At 58.1% G+C, this 18,896-nt stretch overlaps 1 protein-coding gene across 1 annotated transcript; it reads right to left on the bottom strand.

Moving 5' to 3' along the window:
• Window positions 1-3,156: 3,156 nt before the first annotated feature.
• On the bottom strand, window positions 3,157-5,862 carry FOS (Fos proto-oncogene, AP-1 transcription factor subunit). Its single transcript, XM_027638182.1, has 4 exons — window positions 5,570-5,862; window positions 4,912-5,151; window positions 4,685-4,792; window positions 3,157-4,555 (listed from the first exon to the last, which is right to left on the bottom strand). Exons 1-4 carry the CDS (start codon window positions 5,708-5,710, stop codon window positions 3,947-3,949), a joined length of 1,098 nt encoding a protein of 365 aa, XP_027493983.1. The 5' UTR covers window positions 5,711-5,862; the 3' UTR covers window positions 3,157-3,946.
• Window positions 5,863-18,896: the final 13,034 nt, after the last annotated feature.

Here is an 18,896-nt window from a genome sequence, read left to right on the forward strand (position 1 = left end):
TCTCTCACCTAATGGAGATAAAAGCCAATTGTTCATTATGCCTTTTTATTTTTAATGTTAAGTCAAATTCCATCACCTTTGATTTTCCACCATCACAGGTCAATTATTCCAGCTCAGAGCTGACTATGGAGATTTCCAGGTGGAGGGGTGCTGCCAGGGAAACTCAGGGACAGCAGGAGCTACAAACCGTTACGCGTAAGCCCGCCTGGGTCTCAGCACCCAGCTGTGGGAAAACCCCCGTTCCTTCTCCGGACACCTCAGCCCACATAGGGAACGAGAGTGCCGGCGGGGGGGGAGCGGGGACCAGGCTCCCTTGTCAGCCCACCGTGGGCATCCCGGGGCGGGGCCGCCTGTCCCGGTGCCCCCCCCGTCCCCCCGCGCTCCCTCCCGCGCCGTTCCCGCCGCACGCGCCCCGCGCCGCCCCGGGAAGCGCCGCGCTGCCGCTTTGCCATATATGGGCACGGCCGGAAGCGCGCGCGTCACGGCGCTGGCTCGCGGCGTCCCCGCGGGGCGCGGGACGTCACGTCACGTCCCCGGCGCGCCCGCGCGCGCCGCCTCGGCAACCAAACAGTAAACACGGCGGCGCGCATGCGCGGAGGGGCCGGGGCGGGGCCGGGGGTGTGGGCGCGGCCCGCGCTGTGCCCGCCCTGTGCCCGCAGCTCCCGCCGGGAGAGTCCCGCGGGCTGTGGGGCGGCCTCCCCGACGCCGGGAACCGCCGCGCTGATCTCAGGTACCGGCAGCGGACGCCCCGCCGCGGCCCGGGGGCAGGAGCGCCGTAGGCGGGAGGTGGGGGTACGCAGGACCGTGTCGGGGCTGCGGCTGCTGCCAGTACCGAGGCAGCCCTGGATCCGCAGCACCCTGCGGTACCCGGGGTGGCTTAGCTGGGCAGCTTGTCTTTATTCTACCATAAACGCGTTTAAGGATCTTCATGTTGGTTTACAGCTCTACTTTTTGTAACTCCTAGTAACAGTTATCCTGTTCCTTGTGTTATTCATGTTGCAATTACATTTCTAAGAATTAATTACCCTACTGCCCTCAGAGGGATCAGGAGCACAGGAGGTGTCAGAAATAACACAAGCGTTTCTTGCTTGCCTTATCTCGTTTCATTGTTTTGTTTCACAAAGCTCTGTGTCGGTATCTGTGTGATGTATCAGATACAGATAGTAATTGAAGCACATGCGTGCAATCCACTGTAGGCAGAGATTGTTGCTCTGTTGAAGTTAGTGGCAAGATTCCCACTGATTTAAATGCAACTTCACTACATAATTCTCAAATTCTAGGAAGCAGATAAATCACATTCATGTCACACCATAAATTTTATGTAACGCATCCTGAATTCTGGGTCATTCATGTCTGAAGGCAAGGAGTAGGGCTGGAGCCTGGGGTTAGACATGTCTCGTGTAGTGCCACCCCGAGTTTGACATCATTGCGTAACAAATGCAAAACCTGACACACTTGGCACTTGCTGTCACTGCTGTTAAAAAGAAAAGCCTTGGTTAGGAGGCAGGACTGCCGTCTCTCCGAATTCAACACTAGATTTTGCTTTAACCTTTCTGGTGATTGTGAGAGATGATGGGGCCAGGATCACTTTGAGGGGAGTGTGTGGTATTTTGGGACTGTGTGGACCCCTTTCTGCCTCTGCTGGATGTCATGATTTCAACAGTATGCATGGGCTCTTGAAGACCTCTGAATTCTCCAGCTCTGAATCTGATGGTCTTTCAGCAAGATAGCACGTTGTGATTCCAGATTTACTGACTTCACGAGGTTACTTATCACGTAAGTCTGACTCTCTTGCAGCTACACCTACATGATTGCTTCATGGCTCAGTGCTACTGTGCATTTGTTGCACTTGGGTGTTGCCCACATCAACTCAAGTGGCAATGTGAAAGTAGCTCCTTCTCAATAGTAACTGGAGTTATTCTTCATCACTTGTCAGCTCTGCCTCCAGATTATTGTTGAAAGACAGGAAGCTGCAGTGTAATATTTGCTTTTGCACAGGGCAGGCCTTGTTGAGCAAGCCACGGAGCTGCAGTATGCACTATTGACATGTGGTACATCCTGTGTGTGTTCTGAGTAGGGAAGAGGTGAAGAAAGCAGAGCCTGCTGCAGTGACCAGGAAATGTGGAGTTATAGAAACCCAGCCCTGAATACCAGCCTACCGAAATTTCCTGAGAGCATGGTGTCAAGGTGGCCTTCAGCTGGACACACATGTCAGTGCAGGTGGCATCTTTCCTTTCATCTTGAGAAAGGAGTTCTGAAGCTGGAGTGACAAGGCTGGGGACTGTCAGCAAAGCCTTGCTGCTCTCATGGGATTCTTCACATGCAGCTATTAGGGAGGGAACAGACTCATGCTCTGCATGCAGGGTGGACCTGGCCCAGCTGCTGTCTGCCAGAGGGGCACAGGTTTCACTGCACAAGCAGTAGGAATGAGAGAGAATAGCAATCCCCCCTAAACTAACTTAGGCAGGAGAGGCAGCACTGCAGAGATCCCAGGGAGGGATCATGTTCCTAGCATGTTTGTGCCATTTGCTGTAACTCATTCATTCAAGGACTGGGTTGGCTTTAATGGAAACTGAAGGGCAAGGGCAGTGGTTTGCCTTATACCACTTAGCCTAAAGCGAGAAGCAAGTGCACAAACATTTCTTCTCCTCTCCTGTCCCAAAGAACCAGACCACATCCAGGGGCACCCAGAGCTAGGGTGCATGCCCACTCTTCCCGAGGGAGGAGGAGGAAGTTGGGCTTGTAGGCACATGCAAATGATCATAGGGGCCCCAGCCTGGAGATGGCCTTCCTGATTCAGAGGCATGAACTTTCACCTCCTTTCCAGCAAGACCTCCAGCTAGTTGCTGAAAGGCCACAGCAGGTGACACACAGAGACACAGGAGGGGACCAGAGCCAGACCGATCAGATGGGAAAGGCCATAAGGAGTGACCCTACTGCCCACCAGGATGGGTGGGAAGGGTGTAACCGCAGCCAGCCCTGACTAACACTAGGACAAGGGCAGGGCTGGCCTAAATGGTATTCCCACCCTGATGCATCCTAAGCCTCAGGCAGCTAGCAGCAAGTCTGCATTTTATAAAGCCCAGCCCAAATTAGAGGCTGGGGAACCCCTTTGAGGTCACAGGCAAGCAATGCAAAAGTTAACACAAGGACAGGTCCAGCAGTCAACTTAAATGCTTTTATTGACAATGTTTCTGAACAATAATAAGCAAACAATGCTTAAGTTTCATCCAAATTCACTTTCCACATGTCAAAAAAGACCTCAAGGTAGAAAAAAATAAAATAAAAATATAAATATCTGAGAATCCGTCTTAATAAATAAATTAAAAACACAATAAAAACGTTTTCATGGAAAACTTATGTCAGAACATTCAGACCACCTCAACAATGCATGATCAGTAAAGTTACAATGAACATCAATGTAGAACTACAGTACATGGATATAGCTATTTATCTACCTACTAGAAAATAAAATAGTCTCTTTCCCCCCACGTAAGATGGGTCATTGCTAAGTCATCAGAACACGATATTGCCAGGAACACAGTAGTTATTGTTAATCAGCTGCACTAGATACGAGTTGGAGATACCCAGCACCAGGTTAAATTCCAATCATTTAAAACCAAGAGATTAATTAGTTAATGCTAGTGATACTAAGGAGGGGAGGGAGTCACCTACCCAGCCATGTGGGACATGCTACAGACTACCAGCTCTCATGGATGGGCCACTGGGGACAAGACAAACTCCATGCGATTTGCTACATCTCTGGAAGAGGTGCGAGACCTCGGTGCATGACGCTCTGCCAGGCCCCGGGGCACCAGGCCAGACAGGGGGTGGTGGTGGCAGGGCCCTCCCCAGGCCTGGGGAGCCCCTTGGGGCACAGCTGCAAGTCCGTGGGGGTACATGGGCAGCGGATGGGGCCCAGCAGGTCAGTCAGTGCTGGAGCCCCTCACAAGGCAAGGAGGGTGGGGGAGCTGAGGGAGTCAGACGAGGGCTCATTGCTGCTGCTGCCCTTCCGGTGCGCGGCAGCACAGCTGGGGAAGGCGTCTGCCTCGGGGTAGGTGAAGACGAAGGTGGAGGTGTAGGTGCTGGGACACGGGGTGCAGGTCACCACGGGGGTGCAGAGGGGCTCCAGCTCACCGCTGGTCCCGGCAGTCAGCGACTCCCAGTCCGACGGGTAGAAGGAGGAGGCTCCAGGCAGGTCCATGTCAGGCACGGAGCGGGAGGCCTCCCGCGGCCCCGTGGAGAAGAGCAGCTCGTCGAAAGGCTCGGCCTTGAGCTCCAGCCCGCTGCTGCCGGTCTCCTTGGGCGGCACGGCCGGCGGCGCTTCAGGCATCAGCGGCAGAGCAAAGGCAGCCTCCTCTGTCATGGGGGGGCTGGGGGTGCCCAGGTCTAGCGCGGTGGCAGCCCCCAGCTCCTCGTGGAAGCACAGCTCCTCGGGCATCTTGCAGGCGGGCCGGTGGGCCGCCAGGATAAACTCCAGCTTCTCCTTCTCCTTCAGCAGGTTAGCGATCTCCGCCTGCAGCGCTGACTTCTCCTCCTCCAGCTGGTCGGTCTCCTGCAGAGAGAGCAGGCTGTCAGCCAAGGCCGGCATCGCTCCCGGCTGGAGTCCCCCTCGTCTTGCCCCCCCCCCCCCCTGGGTACCCCCTCTCCCCCCCCCCCCCGCCGCCTCCCGGGCAGCACTTACCGCCTGCAGCGTGTCGGTGAGCTCCCGCCGCCGGTTGCGGCACTTGGCCGCTGCCATCTTGTTCCTTTCCCGGCGAATCCTTCTCTTCTCCTCCTCCTCCGGGGACAGCTGCGGGTAGAGAGAGGCCGCTCAGTCCCGCTGTTAGCCCGGTGTCCCCGGCCGGGGCAGTCCATCAGCCGCGCACCCCCCTGCACCCCATACCCCCAAGAACTCCAGTCCCCACTCACCTGTTCGACTTTGCCCCGGCGGCCGATGCTCTGCCCGCGGCCGCCCGGCGCCTTCAGCACTGCGGGGCGGGAGTAGGTGGCGGGCGCCGAGACGCCGTAGGGGTGCCCGCGGCTCTGGGAGGGGGCCACCGAAGAGATGAGAGTGGGCTGCACCAGCCACTGCAGGTCGGGGCTGGTGGAGATGGCCGTCACCGTGGGCACGAAGCTAGCGCTGGAGGCGGCCAGGTCGGTGCAAAAGTCCTGTAGGTCAGAAGAAAGAGGGGGTGCCGTCAGCGGGGCGCCCGGGCCGCTCCCCACCGTCCCCGGGGCCGCGGCGCCGCGCTGCCAGCGCCGGCTCCACACGAGAGCGGCCTGTTATAAATATCTCTGACGTCTGCGCTGACGCAGACGCTGCTCCGGAGTCTCCTCAATGAACTCGCGTTTCATCAATGAAGCCGCTTTACACACCCGCCGCAGAGCGCGGCCCGAGCCACGGCACCCCCCGCCCGCCCCGCCTGGGCACCGGGGCCGCTCCCCGCACACAGTCCCCGGCCTGACCTCCTCCGCGGACACCGCGAGCTCCGCGCCACCCGCTCCCGTCCCGTCCCGTCCCATCCCCTCCCCTCCCGAGTGCATCTGCCCCGCGGCGAGGGTGCAGCCGGCACGTTCGGAGCCTCACCTGTGGATTGACGGGCGATCCCATGCTCGAGAAGGAGTCTGCCGGGGAGGGGTAATAGGTGAGACTGTCCCCGGCCGGGGAAGCGCTACTGCAGCGGGAGGACGCTGCCTCGTACTCTCCGGCGAATCCCTGGTACATCATGTCGGCACGGTGTGTGCAAGCCGGTGGCGAGAGGTGACGCGACGGCAGTGAGGCGTCCTTGGGGATGAAGCGAGGAGGAGTCGGCTGCGTGCGTCCCTGTGCCTGGTCCGCGCCGCGCGTCTCTCCGCTTCACCGCCGGGGCTGCCTGGGCTGCTGGAGTACCGCGCCGCGCCTCCCTTTTATACCCTCCCGCCGACGTCACCAGGGCCGCGCCACCCGCGGCCGCGGGGGTGGCCGCCTGCCCCGCGCCCGCCCCGCGCCTCCCCGGGGCCGCCCCGCGCGCTGTCTGCCACCGCCCCCCGCGGGAGAAACCCGCGGCGGGGGGCGGGGGGCGGCGGCGGGGGCATGGGGGCCGCAGGGCAGCGCGGGGGGGGGGGGGGGGGGGGGGGCTTTCCCCCCCGCGCGGAGTGGTAGGGCCGGGCTCGGGAACCCACTGACGCAGATATCCTTATATGGGATACATCCTGTGCGAGGGGGCGTGACTGACGGGAAACGCTCCAGGCTGCAGCCAAGTGCGGCGGGCGGGCGGCGCGCGGGACGGGACGGGATGGGAGGGTTCGGGACGCGGCGGCCCCTCCCCCCCTCGCCTGGCGAGGCCCTGCGGGGGTTACGGGGCATTGACAGTGCCCCCGGGGGCGCCATCCCATCGCAGGTGGCCCCTTCCCCTCGGCGAGGCCCTGCACAGCCCCGCCGCGGAGCAAGGTGCCCCCAGGAAGGCGGCGAAGAAGGGGCCCGGCCGGGCAGGGGTACGCCTTGCGCTGCAAGGCAAGCCCCATCGCTAGCACTGAGCAGGGTCTGCGCGTAGCTGGGCACGGGTACTCGGCGGACCCTACGCACGGAAAGCCCGACCTACCCCCTTTAGCTGCAGCGAGGAATGCGTTACGCTCTTGTGTCACTACTGACTTGTTTATTATGTACGCGAGTAATGGTCGAGAGTGAGGGTAATGGCACAGGGCGGTGGGAAGCTCTGCCAGGGAAGCCTGGGGAGCTGCAGCCCCCCGGAGAGGTTGGGAGAGCTTGGGAGCAGCGCTCCTAGGCGCTGGGATAGCCGCCAAGGGCATGGGCAAGGGGCCAACGGGAAACCACCGACGAGGAGAGAGGGGTGAGGCTCGTCCTTTCCTCCAGTTTGGGCTTTGTTTTGATCCTCGTTGTAGCGAAGCCCGGAGACACCCACCCACGATGGGGATGTCAGGCAGCCCTGGCTCAGGTCAGGCTAAGGTGGGAGCCAGACCGCAGACTCGCCTTGCACGGGAGCCAAGAGATCGCGGCTATAGATAGTAACAGGGAAGCTGCAGCAGCGAGCGTGTTTACAGCAACAAACAGAGCCTGCAGCGCAGTCTCTAGGCAGGAGCGTCACCCAGCCAGGCTGGGATCCTGCTGGCAGCCTCTCCCTCTGTTTGAGCTCATGGGCTAAATGCAGCGCCTGATGCTGCTGCTGTTGCTGTTGCTGCGCGAGCAACCTCCGTTCTTAGAGATCTGGGCCACGGGGGCGGGAGAACTGGGCCAGCTGCTATTTCTGAGCTGCCCGTCAGAGCAGAGGGGACAGCCAAGGACTGCCGCAGCTCACGGCCCACACCGCTCCCTGGGAAAGGACCCGCGGGGGCCAGTGCTGCTCTCACCAGCTCAGCACTGGCCCGTGGGCTAGTCCCTCTCTGAGCAGGCAGCAGCCACCCAGGTTCCTGTGCTGCTAAGGGTTCTTCACCCTGACCAGCATTCCCCCCATGCTGGCTGATGAAGTAGCAAGGCGAGCATGGTTCTTCAGTAGCCCCAGGCTGCAGTGAGGAGGTCCCCCCTCAGTATGGCCCAGAGAAGGGATGTGCCAGCAAATTAGCAAAGCCAGGACCCTGCCACCCCTGCCAGTGGTGAGCAACAGGCCAAACATCTGCAGCTACGTCCCCAGCAGGGCCTAGGTAGATGCACTGGTTCCCAGCAGGGGCAAGAACCTCCAACACAGTCCAAAGTCCCAGATATTTGCCAGGCACATTTCAGAAAATCCCTGTTTAGCCCTGCTGCTGTCTGCAAACTGCCCCAGCGCCTCTGTAGCCAAACTGCCCTCCCCAGAAAAAGTGTCTGGAAATCAGGGAGGGGAACCCACTTCAGCAAAGCCCAGAATATTTTTGTGGTGCCCAAGCAAACCATCTGTTGCCATCTCTGCTGGCGACCAAGCGTGATCTGTTTGTACCAAACGGAAAGTGCACGGACGCCGCACATTTCTAACACGTGAAAGCAACGAAACAGAGAAAGCGAAAACACATGACGTGGGTTTGTCGTTTGCTCCAAACACGGGGTGTGCACATTTTACCGCAGTGTGTGTGAGAACAAAAAAAGGAAGCAGGTGGTACCGCAGGGACAAAACAGAGTGTGAATCCTCCTATCTGGGTGACAGGGCTGCCCTCACTAGCATGCTAGCAGAGCAGACTCCTCGACCCCCTTGCCAGCCAGGAATGAGCAGAGGCATTAGGCCCTCACAAATTAGCGTGATCTGAGGAATGGACCATGATGGTTCTGTCAGGGCAGAACCCATCCAATGAAGATCTTATCCTACATACCAGTGGGACCCCTCCACCTGCCTGGCCTCCACTTTTCCTCCCACCAAACAGGGAGATGGGAAAGCTTGCATCTCTGAGTCTTACAACAGAGCAATAAGCTCCTCAGCCCCCGAGTGCAGCACTGGAACCTGGCCCTGCTTTCACACCCCTCCTCCATCTGAGCTCGTGACTGAACCTGGCCTAGGAAAACCATGGCAGAAAAGTACCTGAGGTGTGTGGACCAGTGCAACCCACACAGCCAAAACCCACTTTGGGCACAGGAGATGGCTGTGCCTAAATTTGGCCACCCGCTAGGGGAAGTTCATGCCAGTAGCGTGGCCCTTTGGTAGCCACATGACAGTCCCAACCCACTCTCTGTCAGCAGTGCTGATTGCAGCATGGTTCGATGTTCCCTCTCCAAGCACACAATGTCATGGACACTGCCTCCAGCTGACCAGAGGCTGCTGGGGTGAATGGGAAAGAGACCTGGGAATCAGAGTCCAGCAGCAGGGCTGGCACACAAGGGACACTGCTGTGGACACCAAGAAGTAGCTCCTCTGCACTGAAAAGCCATCACTGCCTGGCCAAGCAACCTGCCCTTACTACCAGAGTATCTGCGCAACAACCTGAGCACCTGTTGTGGTACAGACTTTAAGGGCAGGCTCCAGGGATATTATTGAAATTCCTCTGGCACACCTGCACACCCACTGTTCCCACTCTCCCCCACTGCATTCACTCTCAGGGACCCCCTCAATCCACCCAGCCCCAGGGAAGCTTGTGGAGCCAGGCAGGGTCTGCAGGTGTCAGGAGAAAACAAGATGGAAAAGCAGGAAAGGGGGCTGATAAACCAGCAGGGGGGGGCCTGCCCCCTCTGTTGATGTGGGGCCTGAGTTCCTCCCAAGACACACTGAAGCTATCACCCTCCCACCTAGCCTGGGAGCCTCCAAGAGGGCAGGGCTCCCACCTCTGCAGGTCTGAAAAATGCAGCACATATCCAACACAAAGTATAAACAGTAATTAATATTCACAGCAGGTGGGTGTGTGACAGGGACATCCTAAAGAATAAACACTGCGAGCAGAGACATCCCGGCATCTCGTGGTCGCACAGCCACATGCCACTGGCCACCAATTACTGCAGATGATGCAGCTGAGCCATTCCACCCATTCTTACTATGCTTTGCCTGCACCATGGTGGATGCTAGCTCACCAGGCACGGCTGGACCTTGTTCTGCACACCGATGGCACCATGCACCATTCACAGCCAGCAGGTTCGAAAGATGGCTTTGCCCATCACAGCACTTCCTCCGCACCCCTTTGCCCCAGGGCCAGGCTGGCAGCCATCGCCCCACGAGCAAGAGTTCATAACTCAGAGTAATTCAAGCACAAAGTTCTCCAGACAAAACTCCAAAACTCCTGCCATTGCCGCCAGCTCGTGCGACAAAGCCGGAACACCGTGGCCAAGGTGATCTCTTATCTCCCCGCCAGCTCCAGTGCCATAGGCCCATCCCAGGGCATTGTGCATGCTCACGGTTATAATCCCAGGGCACTAACCAACTAGGAGGAGAGGAAACACCTGTAACAAAATGATCCACACATTTTGGAACCACTCAATATTTAGAAGTGAAATCCATGAAATGAAAAGCAATAACCTTGTGCTGAGTTAGAGGCAGCATGTTCAAACCCAGTGATATACAGGCTGATGCAGGACTTTTCTGATAATCTAACAAGATCCAAACAAGGCAAGCACAGCTGCGATTTCCTTGATGGAACCCCACAAGATGCCTGCAATAAAACCCCACACAATTGAGAGAAAGCTTGGGCTTTCTGTTATGTCCGAGAGCTTTCTGAAGGTGGCAGCTGGACAGTCATGTTGCACAAGCTACATGGGCAGCATGCCCAGTCCTGTGGGACTGGGCAGCAGCACCAATCCTTATGCCATGGACTGACTGGGGTCTGGGTAAAGGGTCCTGTTCCTCCATTGGTGCAGTGGCTCTTGAAGAAAATGGGCCAAGGGTAGCAAAGAAGGAAGTGCTGAGAAGAAGGAGGAAAAGGCCACTGTGCTTAGCTAAGGAGATTTTGTTGCGGGTGGAGAACAAAGCAGCTGAAGTGAAGAGAAGGGACAGGATGTTGAAGATTGTTTAGCTCAGAAACCTTCTACTTGTCGTGACTGGGGAGTGCTCTGGGAAAAGGCTCAAGTGGACTTTGGACAAACAAAGGATCACAAAGCTGAAGATAGCCTAGGAGGGAGAAGGACAGTCTGAGCCTTTGCCACTGCCTGGAGAAATAGCTCTGGAGGTAGTCCCCAGATCACCTTCCTCCTGTGCTATTTGGTGTCAGAGACCAGCCCACTGGGCGGGCTTCCCAGGAGGACAGCCATGGACACAAGCAAGGTCTCTCTTTTTGAGTCTTCAACTCTTGAAGTGATGGGGCTGTTGCAGGGACTCACAGACTCAGCCTGCCCTGGCCCCAGGGGAGTCACATTCATTTGGTGCTGCTGAAAGTAAATGTCGAGATTTGAAAGCAAGGTGTTTACTCCCTGATCCGACTGAGCTGCACCTCTGGCTGGACAGTCAGGCTGCACTTGAGGCAGAGGCAGAGCCAAAGGAAGCTGTCAGCTCTGTGGAAAGATGCTGCCACTGCAGGAATAGAGACCCCAGTAATGAAGCAATAGAATAAATAATAAGGCATGGCTACGCAGTGAGTTGGCCTTCGCTGCCCTAGAAAAAACATTGGGAATGCCCCAGGAAGCTGAGGTTCCTTAAATGGTATTTAAGAAATGTAGCAAATAAGAAATTCAATATTATTAAATTATCTGGGGTTAACAGTGCCATGAATATACATACATGTAAACAGTGCAGACCACTACCAGCCCAGCCCCGAGGCTTTGATCCTTCCCGTGGGTCCAGATCTGTCAAGCAATTTGGTTTGGCTAGGAGTAGCTGCTGGGAGGGGAAACATCTTTTGTGTTAACCCGTTCCTAAGTATCTGCACAACCAGTGCTAAGCATATGCTTGTGCAGAGAGACCTGGGAGGAGTAGGACATTTACAGATCATCTGGATGCTCTGCTCCATCTCTGTACAATGAACAGCATCTAGAGGAGAGTCTCTGTTATTCACTGCTACCAGCTCACAGCTCGTTCTAAGTTGAGAAAAGCACTTGCCGTCATCCGGACCCATACCAGCACCTCAATACATCACCCATTTCATTCCTCATTGAGGTCATATGGAAAACATGAAGACAATAGACATGCCAGAGAATATAGGCCTGGAAACTTGAAGACCTCCCACAGAAGAGGTTCAGTGATCCACTTTGGGACTGTTTGACTTGGTGATTGCAAAGGGAGGATTTGTCCTCTGTACTCTCCTCCTGGGAGCCTGGCTGCCAGGGGCAGAACTGCCAAGCCAGTGGGGTCAGGTTAACTTGCTTTGTCCCTCTTTGCTTTAGGATCTCAGCAGAGCTCAGTTGGCTGCAAAACTGGCACCTCTCATCTGTGTGAGATAGCACTTGATGGTGCTGGCCTCCATGTGCCAGTGCAGGTGTGGGTAGGCACCAGCTTGGAAAGAAAGGCACACAGAGCCCAGTAAGGTGACCTGGAGGGCTGCCTGACCCTGGTTCCTCTCAGGAACAGGGGTTCCCTCCTGCCTTCCCCAGGCAAACCTGGCATCTCCCAGAGAGCTGGAGGCAGCCTGGCAAGAATAACCCAACACTGGTGAGGAGGTGGAGCATGGACCTGTGAGTTTGGGCTCATGCAGCTGAAAAGAAGTGTTGGGCACTTGGCCACTGCAACACACACCACCCTCTCGGGGCCCACCACCTCCCTCCTGCCCCACAGAAGGGCTGTGCAGGACCCCTCCAGGCTGCTGGAAGCCCCTCTGGCACACCTGCACTGGCCACTGGAGTTTTGGGGTGCATGCTGATGCCAACATCCCAGCCAGGCCTCCATTCTCCCTGCCCTGATGGCCTGCATGTTCAGAGTGGCAGGGTGTGTGGGACTTTATGGGCAAGTACCCAAGACAGTGGACAGCTCCAACATACCTTACCCCTGAAAAAGTGCAGAATTCAGAAAAACTAGTAAAATATTTTAAAAAGCTGTGCTGTCGACCTGGCAACCCCAGAGAGACACAAATCACTGCAATGTGCTGGGGTCTGGCATTGGCCAGCGAGTGGTGAGCAATTGTATTGTGCATCACTTGTTTGGTTTTCCTTTCCCTTTTTATTATCATGATTATTACTACTTACCATTATTATTGTATTTTCCTTTGGTTTCAATTATTACACTGTTCTTATGTCAACCTAAAAGTTCTACCTCCCAATTTTACCCCCCCCCACAAGTTTTACCTCCGCCCATTCCACCGGGTAGAGGGGGAGAGAGGGGAGTTGAGCAAAGGGTTGCGTGGTGCTGAATTTCCAGCTGGGCTTGAGCCCCGACAGTCGTGCTTGGCCGTGCTCGGCCTCTCAGCCCGGGGCGGGAGGCAGCAGGGACCACCGGGGACACGAACCCGCGCCGGGCACACCGCGCTCGACGCTCCCGGCGCGGCCGCGGGGCGGGGGCGGTGCCAATCCCGACACGGGCCCCGCCCCCCGCAGCCCCGGCCAATGGCGCCGCTGTTGCCGGGGCCGCGCCGGGCGCCTGACGTTGCCCGGGAGACGGCGGGACGTTGACAACACACAGACCCGTGACGTCGGCGCGTGGTTCCCGTGGTAACGGCCCGGGACGTCATCGCCTCCCCCTCCCGCCCCCCCCGCCGGAGTGCGCGTCAGCCGCGCGGCAGGGGCGGGGCCTCGTCCTCACGGCGGTGGGCGGGGCGCGGTCGCCATGGCAGCGGGAGCGGCTGTTGTTTGTTTGGGGGGCGGCAGCCGAGCTCGGGCGGGACCTGCGGTGGCCTGAGTCCCTCGGCCGGCGTCCTGCCCACGCGGCTGCCGCCGGGGCACCCCTGCCTGGCCCAGCCCGGCCCCGCGAGCAGAAGGGAGAGGTGTGCGGCGGGGCTAGCGGAGGTCCCCTCAGCTGGCAGCCCCCCGGGCGGCTTGTGGCTGCTGGGCACCCCCGCCCCGTGCGCCAGCAGGGCGCAGGCTGGTAACCTGAGAAGGGAGATGGGCCCAGGGTTAAAAATAATGCCGCTGGGAAGGAGGATTTATTTTTAATTGGGGAGCCTGGGTGACAGTGCCAACAGCGCAGCTGCAGGAAGAGCTCGGGGCTGGGGCGGGTCGGGAAGGACAAATGGATGGACGGAGAGATGGATGGATTGGCCGCAAAGACCACGCTACTCTGAGAGGAGTGAGCATGAGCTCTTGCCGTGCGGCAGATGCTGGATGAGGACCCCTAGCACATGTGCTACTGGTCTGCTGTGCCTGTCATCCAGATTGCTGGGGGGGGGGGAGAGGAGTGAAGTGCATGTCCAGCAAGCCTCAGAAATCTAGCCTTCAACCGAACAGTGAGAAGTGAACCCCAGATGTTGCAGTGTTTTCTGGTCCATCTCTTGAAGAGTGGCCTGGTCCCCTCCGCATCCCTTCCTGGAAGCAGCCTCTGAAAAGCCTGCCATGCCAAAATCACCCAGCAGACCCAGTGCCAGCCATGCTTCTGCCACCGGCAGCGGGGGTGCCCGGCAGAAGTGAGACACACTAATTACTTCTCCCGTGCCGGGCCACAGGGGCTGCTCCAGAGAGCCCTGCTCCTGGCGCCCTGTCTCCTCCCCGGCTGCTGGCCCTTGGGTGTGCTTCGGGCTTCTTTCCCTCTGACATCAGCTTCCTCCCTTACAATGTGTAGCGGCCAGAGCCCTCCTAGGTGAAACGCCCGGCAAGGAGGGAGGCTGGAGGAGGGATCCACCCAGCGGGCCCTGGCCTGGGGGAGGCCGGGAATGCCGGTGGGTGGGCCCCTGTGGCGGGGGGCTCCCCGGAAATTCTCAAAGCTGTGTTTGATTTGGGGTTGCTCAGGCGCTGTTGGCAGGCGGCAGAGGAGGGAACCTCAGGGCCGCCCCAGCCTCGGCGTCGGGTGCCTGCGGGGTGGGAACTCCCAGGGACTGTTCCTGCCGCCGCCATCTGCTGAGGCCAGCAAACTGGAAACCAGCTGCTTGCCCAACCCTCGCCAGCAGCCAGCCTGTTGTCATTGCTGTTTGCTTTACATGAGCTCTGTTTAGTTTGGCAGGCTGAGGGCAGCAGGTTCAATCCGGGCGATTTTACAAGGGCTGGTTCCTGTCCCACACCCTCGCGGTGAACACCGCGTTCGTTGAGGATACCCTCGCCCTGCAGCCCCAGGGCAGGAAAGGGTGCGGCTGAAATTAGTGTTTGCTTCTCAAGGGCAAGCCTGAAGTGCCGGTATTTGGGAAGGTAATCACCGGGCGTGAGAAAAGGCTTTCTGCATGGTCACGGCAGCTCCCCGCATGCTGTGGGTACCCGGTCACCTGCTCATGGAGACTGAGGGCTGTGTGGGAAAGTGTAGGTAGGTGGTCAAAGGCAGGGATCACACCTGGGGTGTCTGGTGGCTGCAATGCAGAGCATGTCCAAAGTCACCTGCCAGGGCAACTGAGGCCAGTGAGAAGGATGTCCTGCCACGTTGTGTACCCTCCCACAGACCTTGCCCCAGGCAGTGCCTGCTACTGACACCCGCACTTGGAGGATGCTCCATTTCCATCTGAGATGCATCCAGGCAGCTGGTACCCATAGTAGGGGGGTGGTTTCTCCTCCATGTTTCACACTGAAGTGAGAAAGGAAACATGTCACTAGTTACTCCTGCTGCTCCCCTTTTACCAGAACAGGCTGTCTGCCCTCTGGCCCCATCCCATCCCAGGGCGCAGGCAACAGTGCTGCTGGCACAGGCTCCTGGGCTGCAGGGAGCCACAGAGACCCATTAGCCAAGTACCCTTCTCCTCGTTATCTCCTGCCTCATCTCATTAAACTGGGCATTGCCAGTGCCCCATCCTGCCAGCCAGGACTGCCACGGTGCCACCACCCTGTCTGCTGCAGGACCTCACCTGAAGGAAGGGAGCAGTGGGGCAGAGGACAGGGAAGGAGCACCAGGGCAGAGGACGGAGTTCAACATGCAGTAGCGCCTCTGCCCAGCCCTGCCCCAGCTGCTCCTTCCCTAACCTGCCCTGCCCTGTGGCGCACAGGCCCATCTGAGTGGTGATGAGGGATAAGAATGAGCGGCTGGAGACTTGAGCTGTGAGGAGGCAGCCATGTAGCCCTGTGTTACTCCTAGTCCCATCCTGCCCAAGTCACGTATTTCATTCCCTTGCACTAGACATAGGAGCATGCAGCCATGTGGCAAGCCAGTTCAGAGAGCTTACCTGGCTGGAAACAGAACACTGTATTTCACCAGACTGGAGATTAGCTTGAGCTGCTTGCTGCTCAGGCTTGCCATGGGCTGAGTTTCTGCCAGGGTACTCTCCTCACTGCGGGACCCCATTCTCACTCCTTGCTAGGTCCAGCTCTCAGCTATGGGGTAAGGACTCTTGAGCAATGCCAGCAGAAAACCCTTTGCCATTTTGTCAATCATTCCTCCACCATTTTACCATTTACTGAGAGCAAAATCAGGAGTCAGCAACCAGTGCAGGGAGAAGGCTGGTCCCATGCCAGGAGGAGTGGGAAAAGCCAGCCTACAGCGGCTCAGCTCAGACTGCTGTGGAGCTGCAACCTGGGCAGATGGGCACTTGCCTGTGCTGGAACGACAAAGGGTGCAGTGCTGGTGGCTGCCCAACTCCCTCTGTATCAGCTGATTGGAATCTGGGAGACACAGCCAGCACCTCCTGAGCTGAGCCAGGGTGCACAGTGCTGTTCAGAAGACTTGCAGTGAGCAGTGCTGGAAGACAACTAACCCCATGAAGACAAAAGATGATGGCTTTTCCACCAGAACAGCTCCTGGATATGGTTTGCCAGGCAGTTTTGAATAGTGTTGTGCTGGCACAACAGAGAGGATGTGAGCAAGCTCTGAGGAGTTGGGATTGCTTAGACCACTTCAAACAGCCTTGGCATCAAAAAAGTATAAGCATGGCCACACAGGTAACCTCAAGCTAATAGGGCTCCAGTTCTCTGCAGAGTCTTTGTGAGTCCAAGCCTGGGACAAGTCTGTACTGAGTGGCTGCACTAGGACAGGAGCACTGGAGCTGAGCTGTTGCAGAAGGGCTTGGGGGTGTCACCTCTCCTTTCACACAATATTTGAATGTGTCGACACTTCCCTGCAGAACTGAGAGGGGGTGAGTTGGCTGCTCTTCCATTGCAGTTTATCCAGAGTCCATGACATTTTCACTCCCTGAAGCATTTTAGTTTCTTTGTGCATTTCTTGGTTGCTCTAGTGCCAGTTCTGGAGTTTTTTAGTGACGTCGCCCCCAGGCAGCATTCACGGTGAGGTGCATCCACATCAGTGTTGGAGGGGGCTGAATTACTGTGTTACTGCATAACAGTCCTGTCCTGTCCTGTCCCTGCTCCCCATCGCACGCTGCCTGGCCAGGACTGTAGGGGATTACAGGGCTGCCGCACTCCCCACAGAAATCACACACTCCCTTCACACACACACACTGAATCCACCCGCATAATACTCAGGATGCTCCCCCGTATCCCAGTTGGGCTACACTCCTCTCGGCTCTGATTGTCCTCTCCCTCTCCAGCAAGTAGGATCACTCTGGAGTGAACTACTCACTGTCATCGTGACTGTTGTGAAACAGTTTATCTTCCTACGGGAGAGGCAGCCCTTGCCTGTCAGCTTGTGCCTGGCGCTCACAACGCCTCCAGCACTCGCAGCCCCGCTTCCTTCTCCCTGACGTGCACATATGCACGCTCCTGCACGCACACCCCGTTCGTCCTCCGGCATGCCTTCTGCGCCCGCCGGTTTCCTCGGGGATCGTGCCAGCGAAGGGGATGCGGTGGTGTGCTGAGGGAACTGGGGCTCCTGGCGCCAGGGAGGGTATGCATGAGGGACAGATATGGGTCCTTTTGAGGACACCCCAAGGATGCAGATCTACGAGCCCAGCCAGCAGTTCCTTGGGTGGGTGGGTGGTGGTTGCACGTGGACCATAGCCCCCTTGCCCTGCGGGTTATCCCTCACCCAGCAGTGCCTCCTCGGGAACGGCCAGACGGCAGGTATGGGCTTTCAGACAGGCACATGCCCGGAGCGAGAGGGAGGAGGCTCGGCGGTGTTCCCAGGAGGTGACTCTTTAGGAAGTGGGTGCGTCCTGCCGGTGCCACGGCGGGAGGCCCAGCGGGAACTGCGTGGGAGTGAGGAGAGCCACGGAGCAGGCTGGATCCTGGCCTGACCCCCCGGTCATTAGGGAGAGGAAGGCTTTGACGTGAATCAGCAATAGACCTGAGCACAGGGTATGCAGCACCCAGAGACTGGAGGAGCAGGGAGGTGCCAATCGACATCGTGACACGTCCTAATTACTTTAGCTTCCAAATCCACGTTGTGCTATTAAATTTGCTTGCTTGCACAAGAAACAAAAGCAAGAGGCATTCCCCAAAAGTCCCTCCAGGCAGCGGGCTCTAGCACCTAACCTAGATGTGGGCAGACTCTTCCTGTGCCAGACAGAAGGAGTCCCAGTCATGCCGCCTCCTGCCAAAAATTCGCAAGCCAGCAAGCCCAAAGTTTGTTGCCCTGCCTCACCAGCCTGGGACCAAGCATTGGAGCATCACTGATGAAGACACCACCCGGGAGGGCCCACACGGGCGAGAAGCCCTGCGTAATGCCTCGGCCCCCTGCAGTTGGGAAATGGCTATTACGCGGAGCCTGGGCGCTGCGGTCAGCTAGCACGGGACAGGACCGCCGCCGGCTGCTTACCACGTCGTGCCTTACGTGCGTGAGGGAGGGAGGTAAGCCGAGGGAGCGGCCCCTGGGATGTCACGGGGGCTCAGCCAGTGTCAGACCAAGGTACCACAGAGCACCAGAAAGTACAGATAGCAAGGGCAGGAACTCTCCACAGCCCCTGCACCCCATGGCAGCACGCTGCCCGGCTCCCAGTGCCAGGTGCTTGGCTGGCCCTGCCGAGCTCCTCTGTGGCCCCACGGGCTTCCAGCACACCTGCAGAGGTCCAACTGGGAGAGAAGCCTCCTGCTGCTGCTCCTGCTGTGGCTGCTGCTGCCACCTAATGGAGCCGTTCCTCCGGCCCGGGTGAGATGAGAGCGTCAGTGCTCTGCGGCAGCCGGCCACAGCTTGCACATCCCGGGCGGCCTGTGCCCGCTTGAGCCTGTGCACGTGTGATGTGCAGGCGCTGGAATGGGTGAAACCCCTGGGCGCACATCACACTGCACGGCAAGGAGGAGACCCAGTGTCTCCCTATAGATGTTCACTCTTGAATCCCGTTGACATGCTCTGGCTCTCCGTACGCACGCACACTCAGCACATGCGACACACATGACACACCTGGCCCACGCGGCCACAGCGCGCATGGAGGTCTCGGCTGCCGGGAGCGAGCATCCGAGCCTCTGGTTCTTGGCGGCCAAGACAGGGAATGCAAAGCAGCTTCCAAGCGACGAGGGTCACGGCAAGATGCTTTATATAACCCACAGCCACAGAGAAAACCAAAATAGCTGCCTCCCTGCTGCTCAGTTCGTCTCTCCCATCAAACACGGATAAAATTAGAGCAGGCCATGACGTGCAACTACGTCTGCGCAGGGACTCCAGGGAGACAGAGGGAGCCGGCTCAGGGCTCTGCCATTAGTGGCACAGCCT

This window comes from Corapipo altera, unplaced genomic scaffold, assembly GCF_003945725.1.
Source record: "Corapipo altera isolate COAL_440 unplaced genomic scaffold, ASM394572v1 23, whole genome shotgun sequence".
NCBI classification, from domain to species: Eukaryota; Metazoa; Chordata; class Aves; order Passeriformes; family Pipridae; genus Corapipo; species Corapipo altera.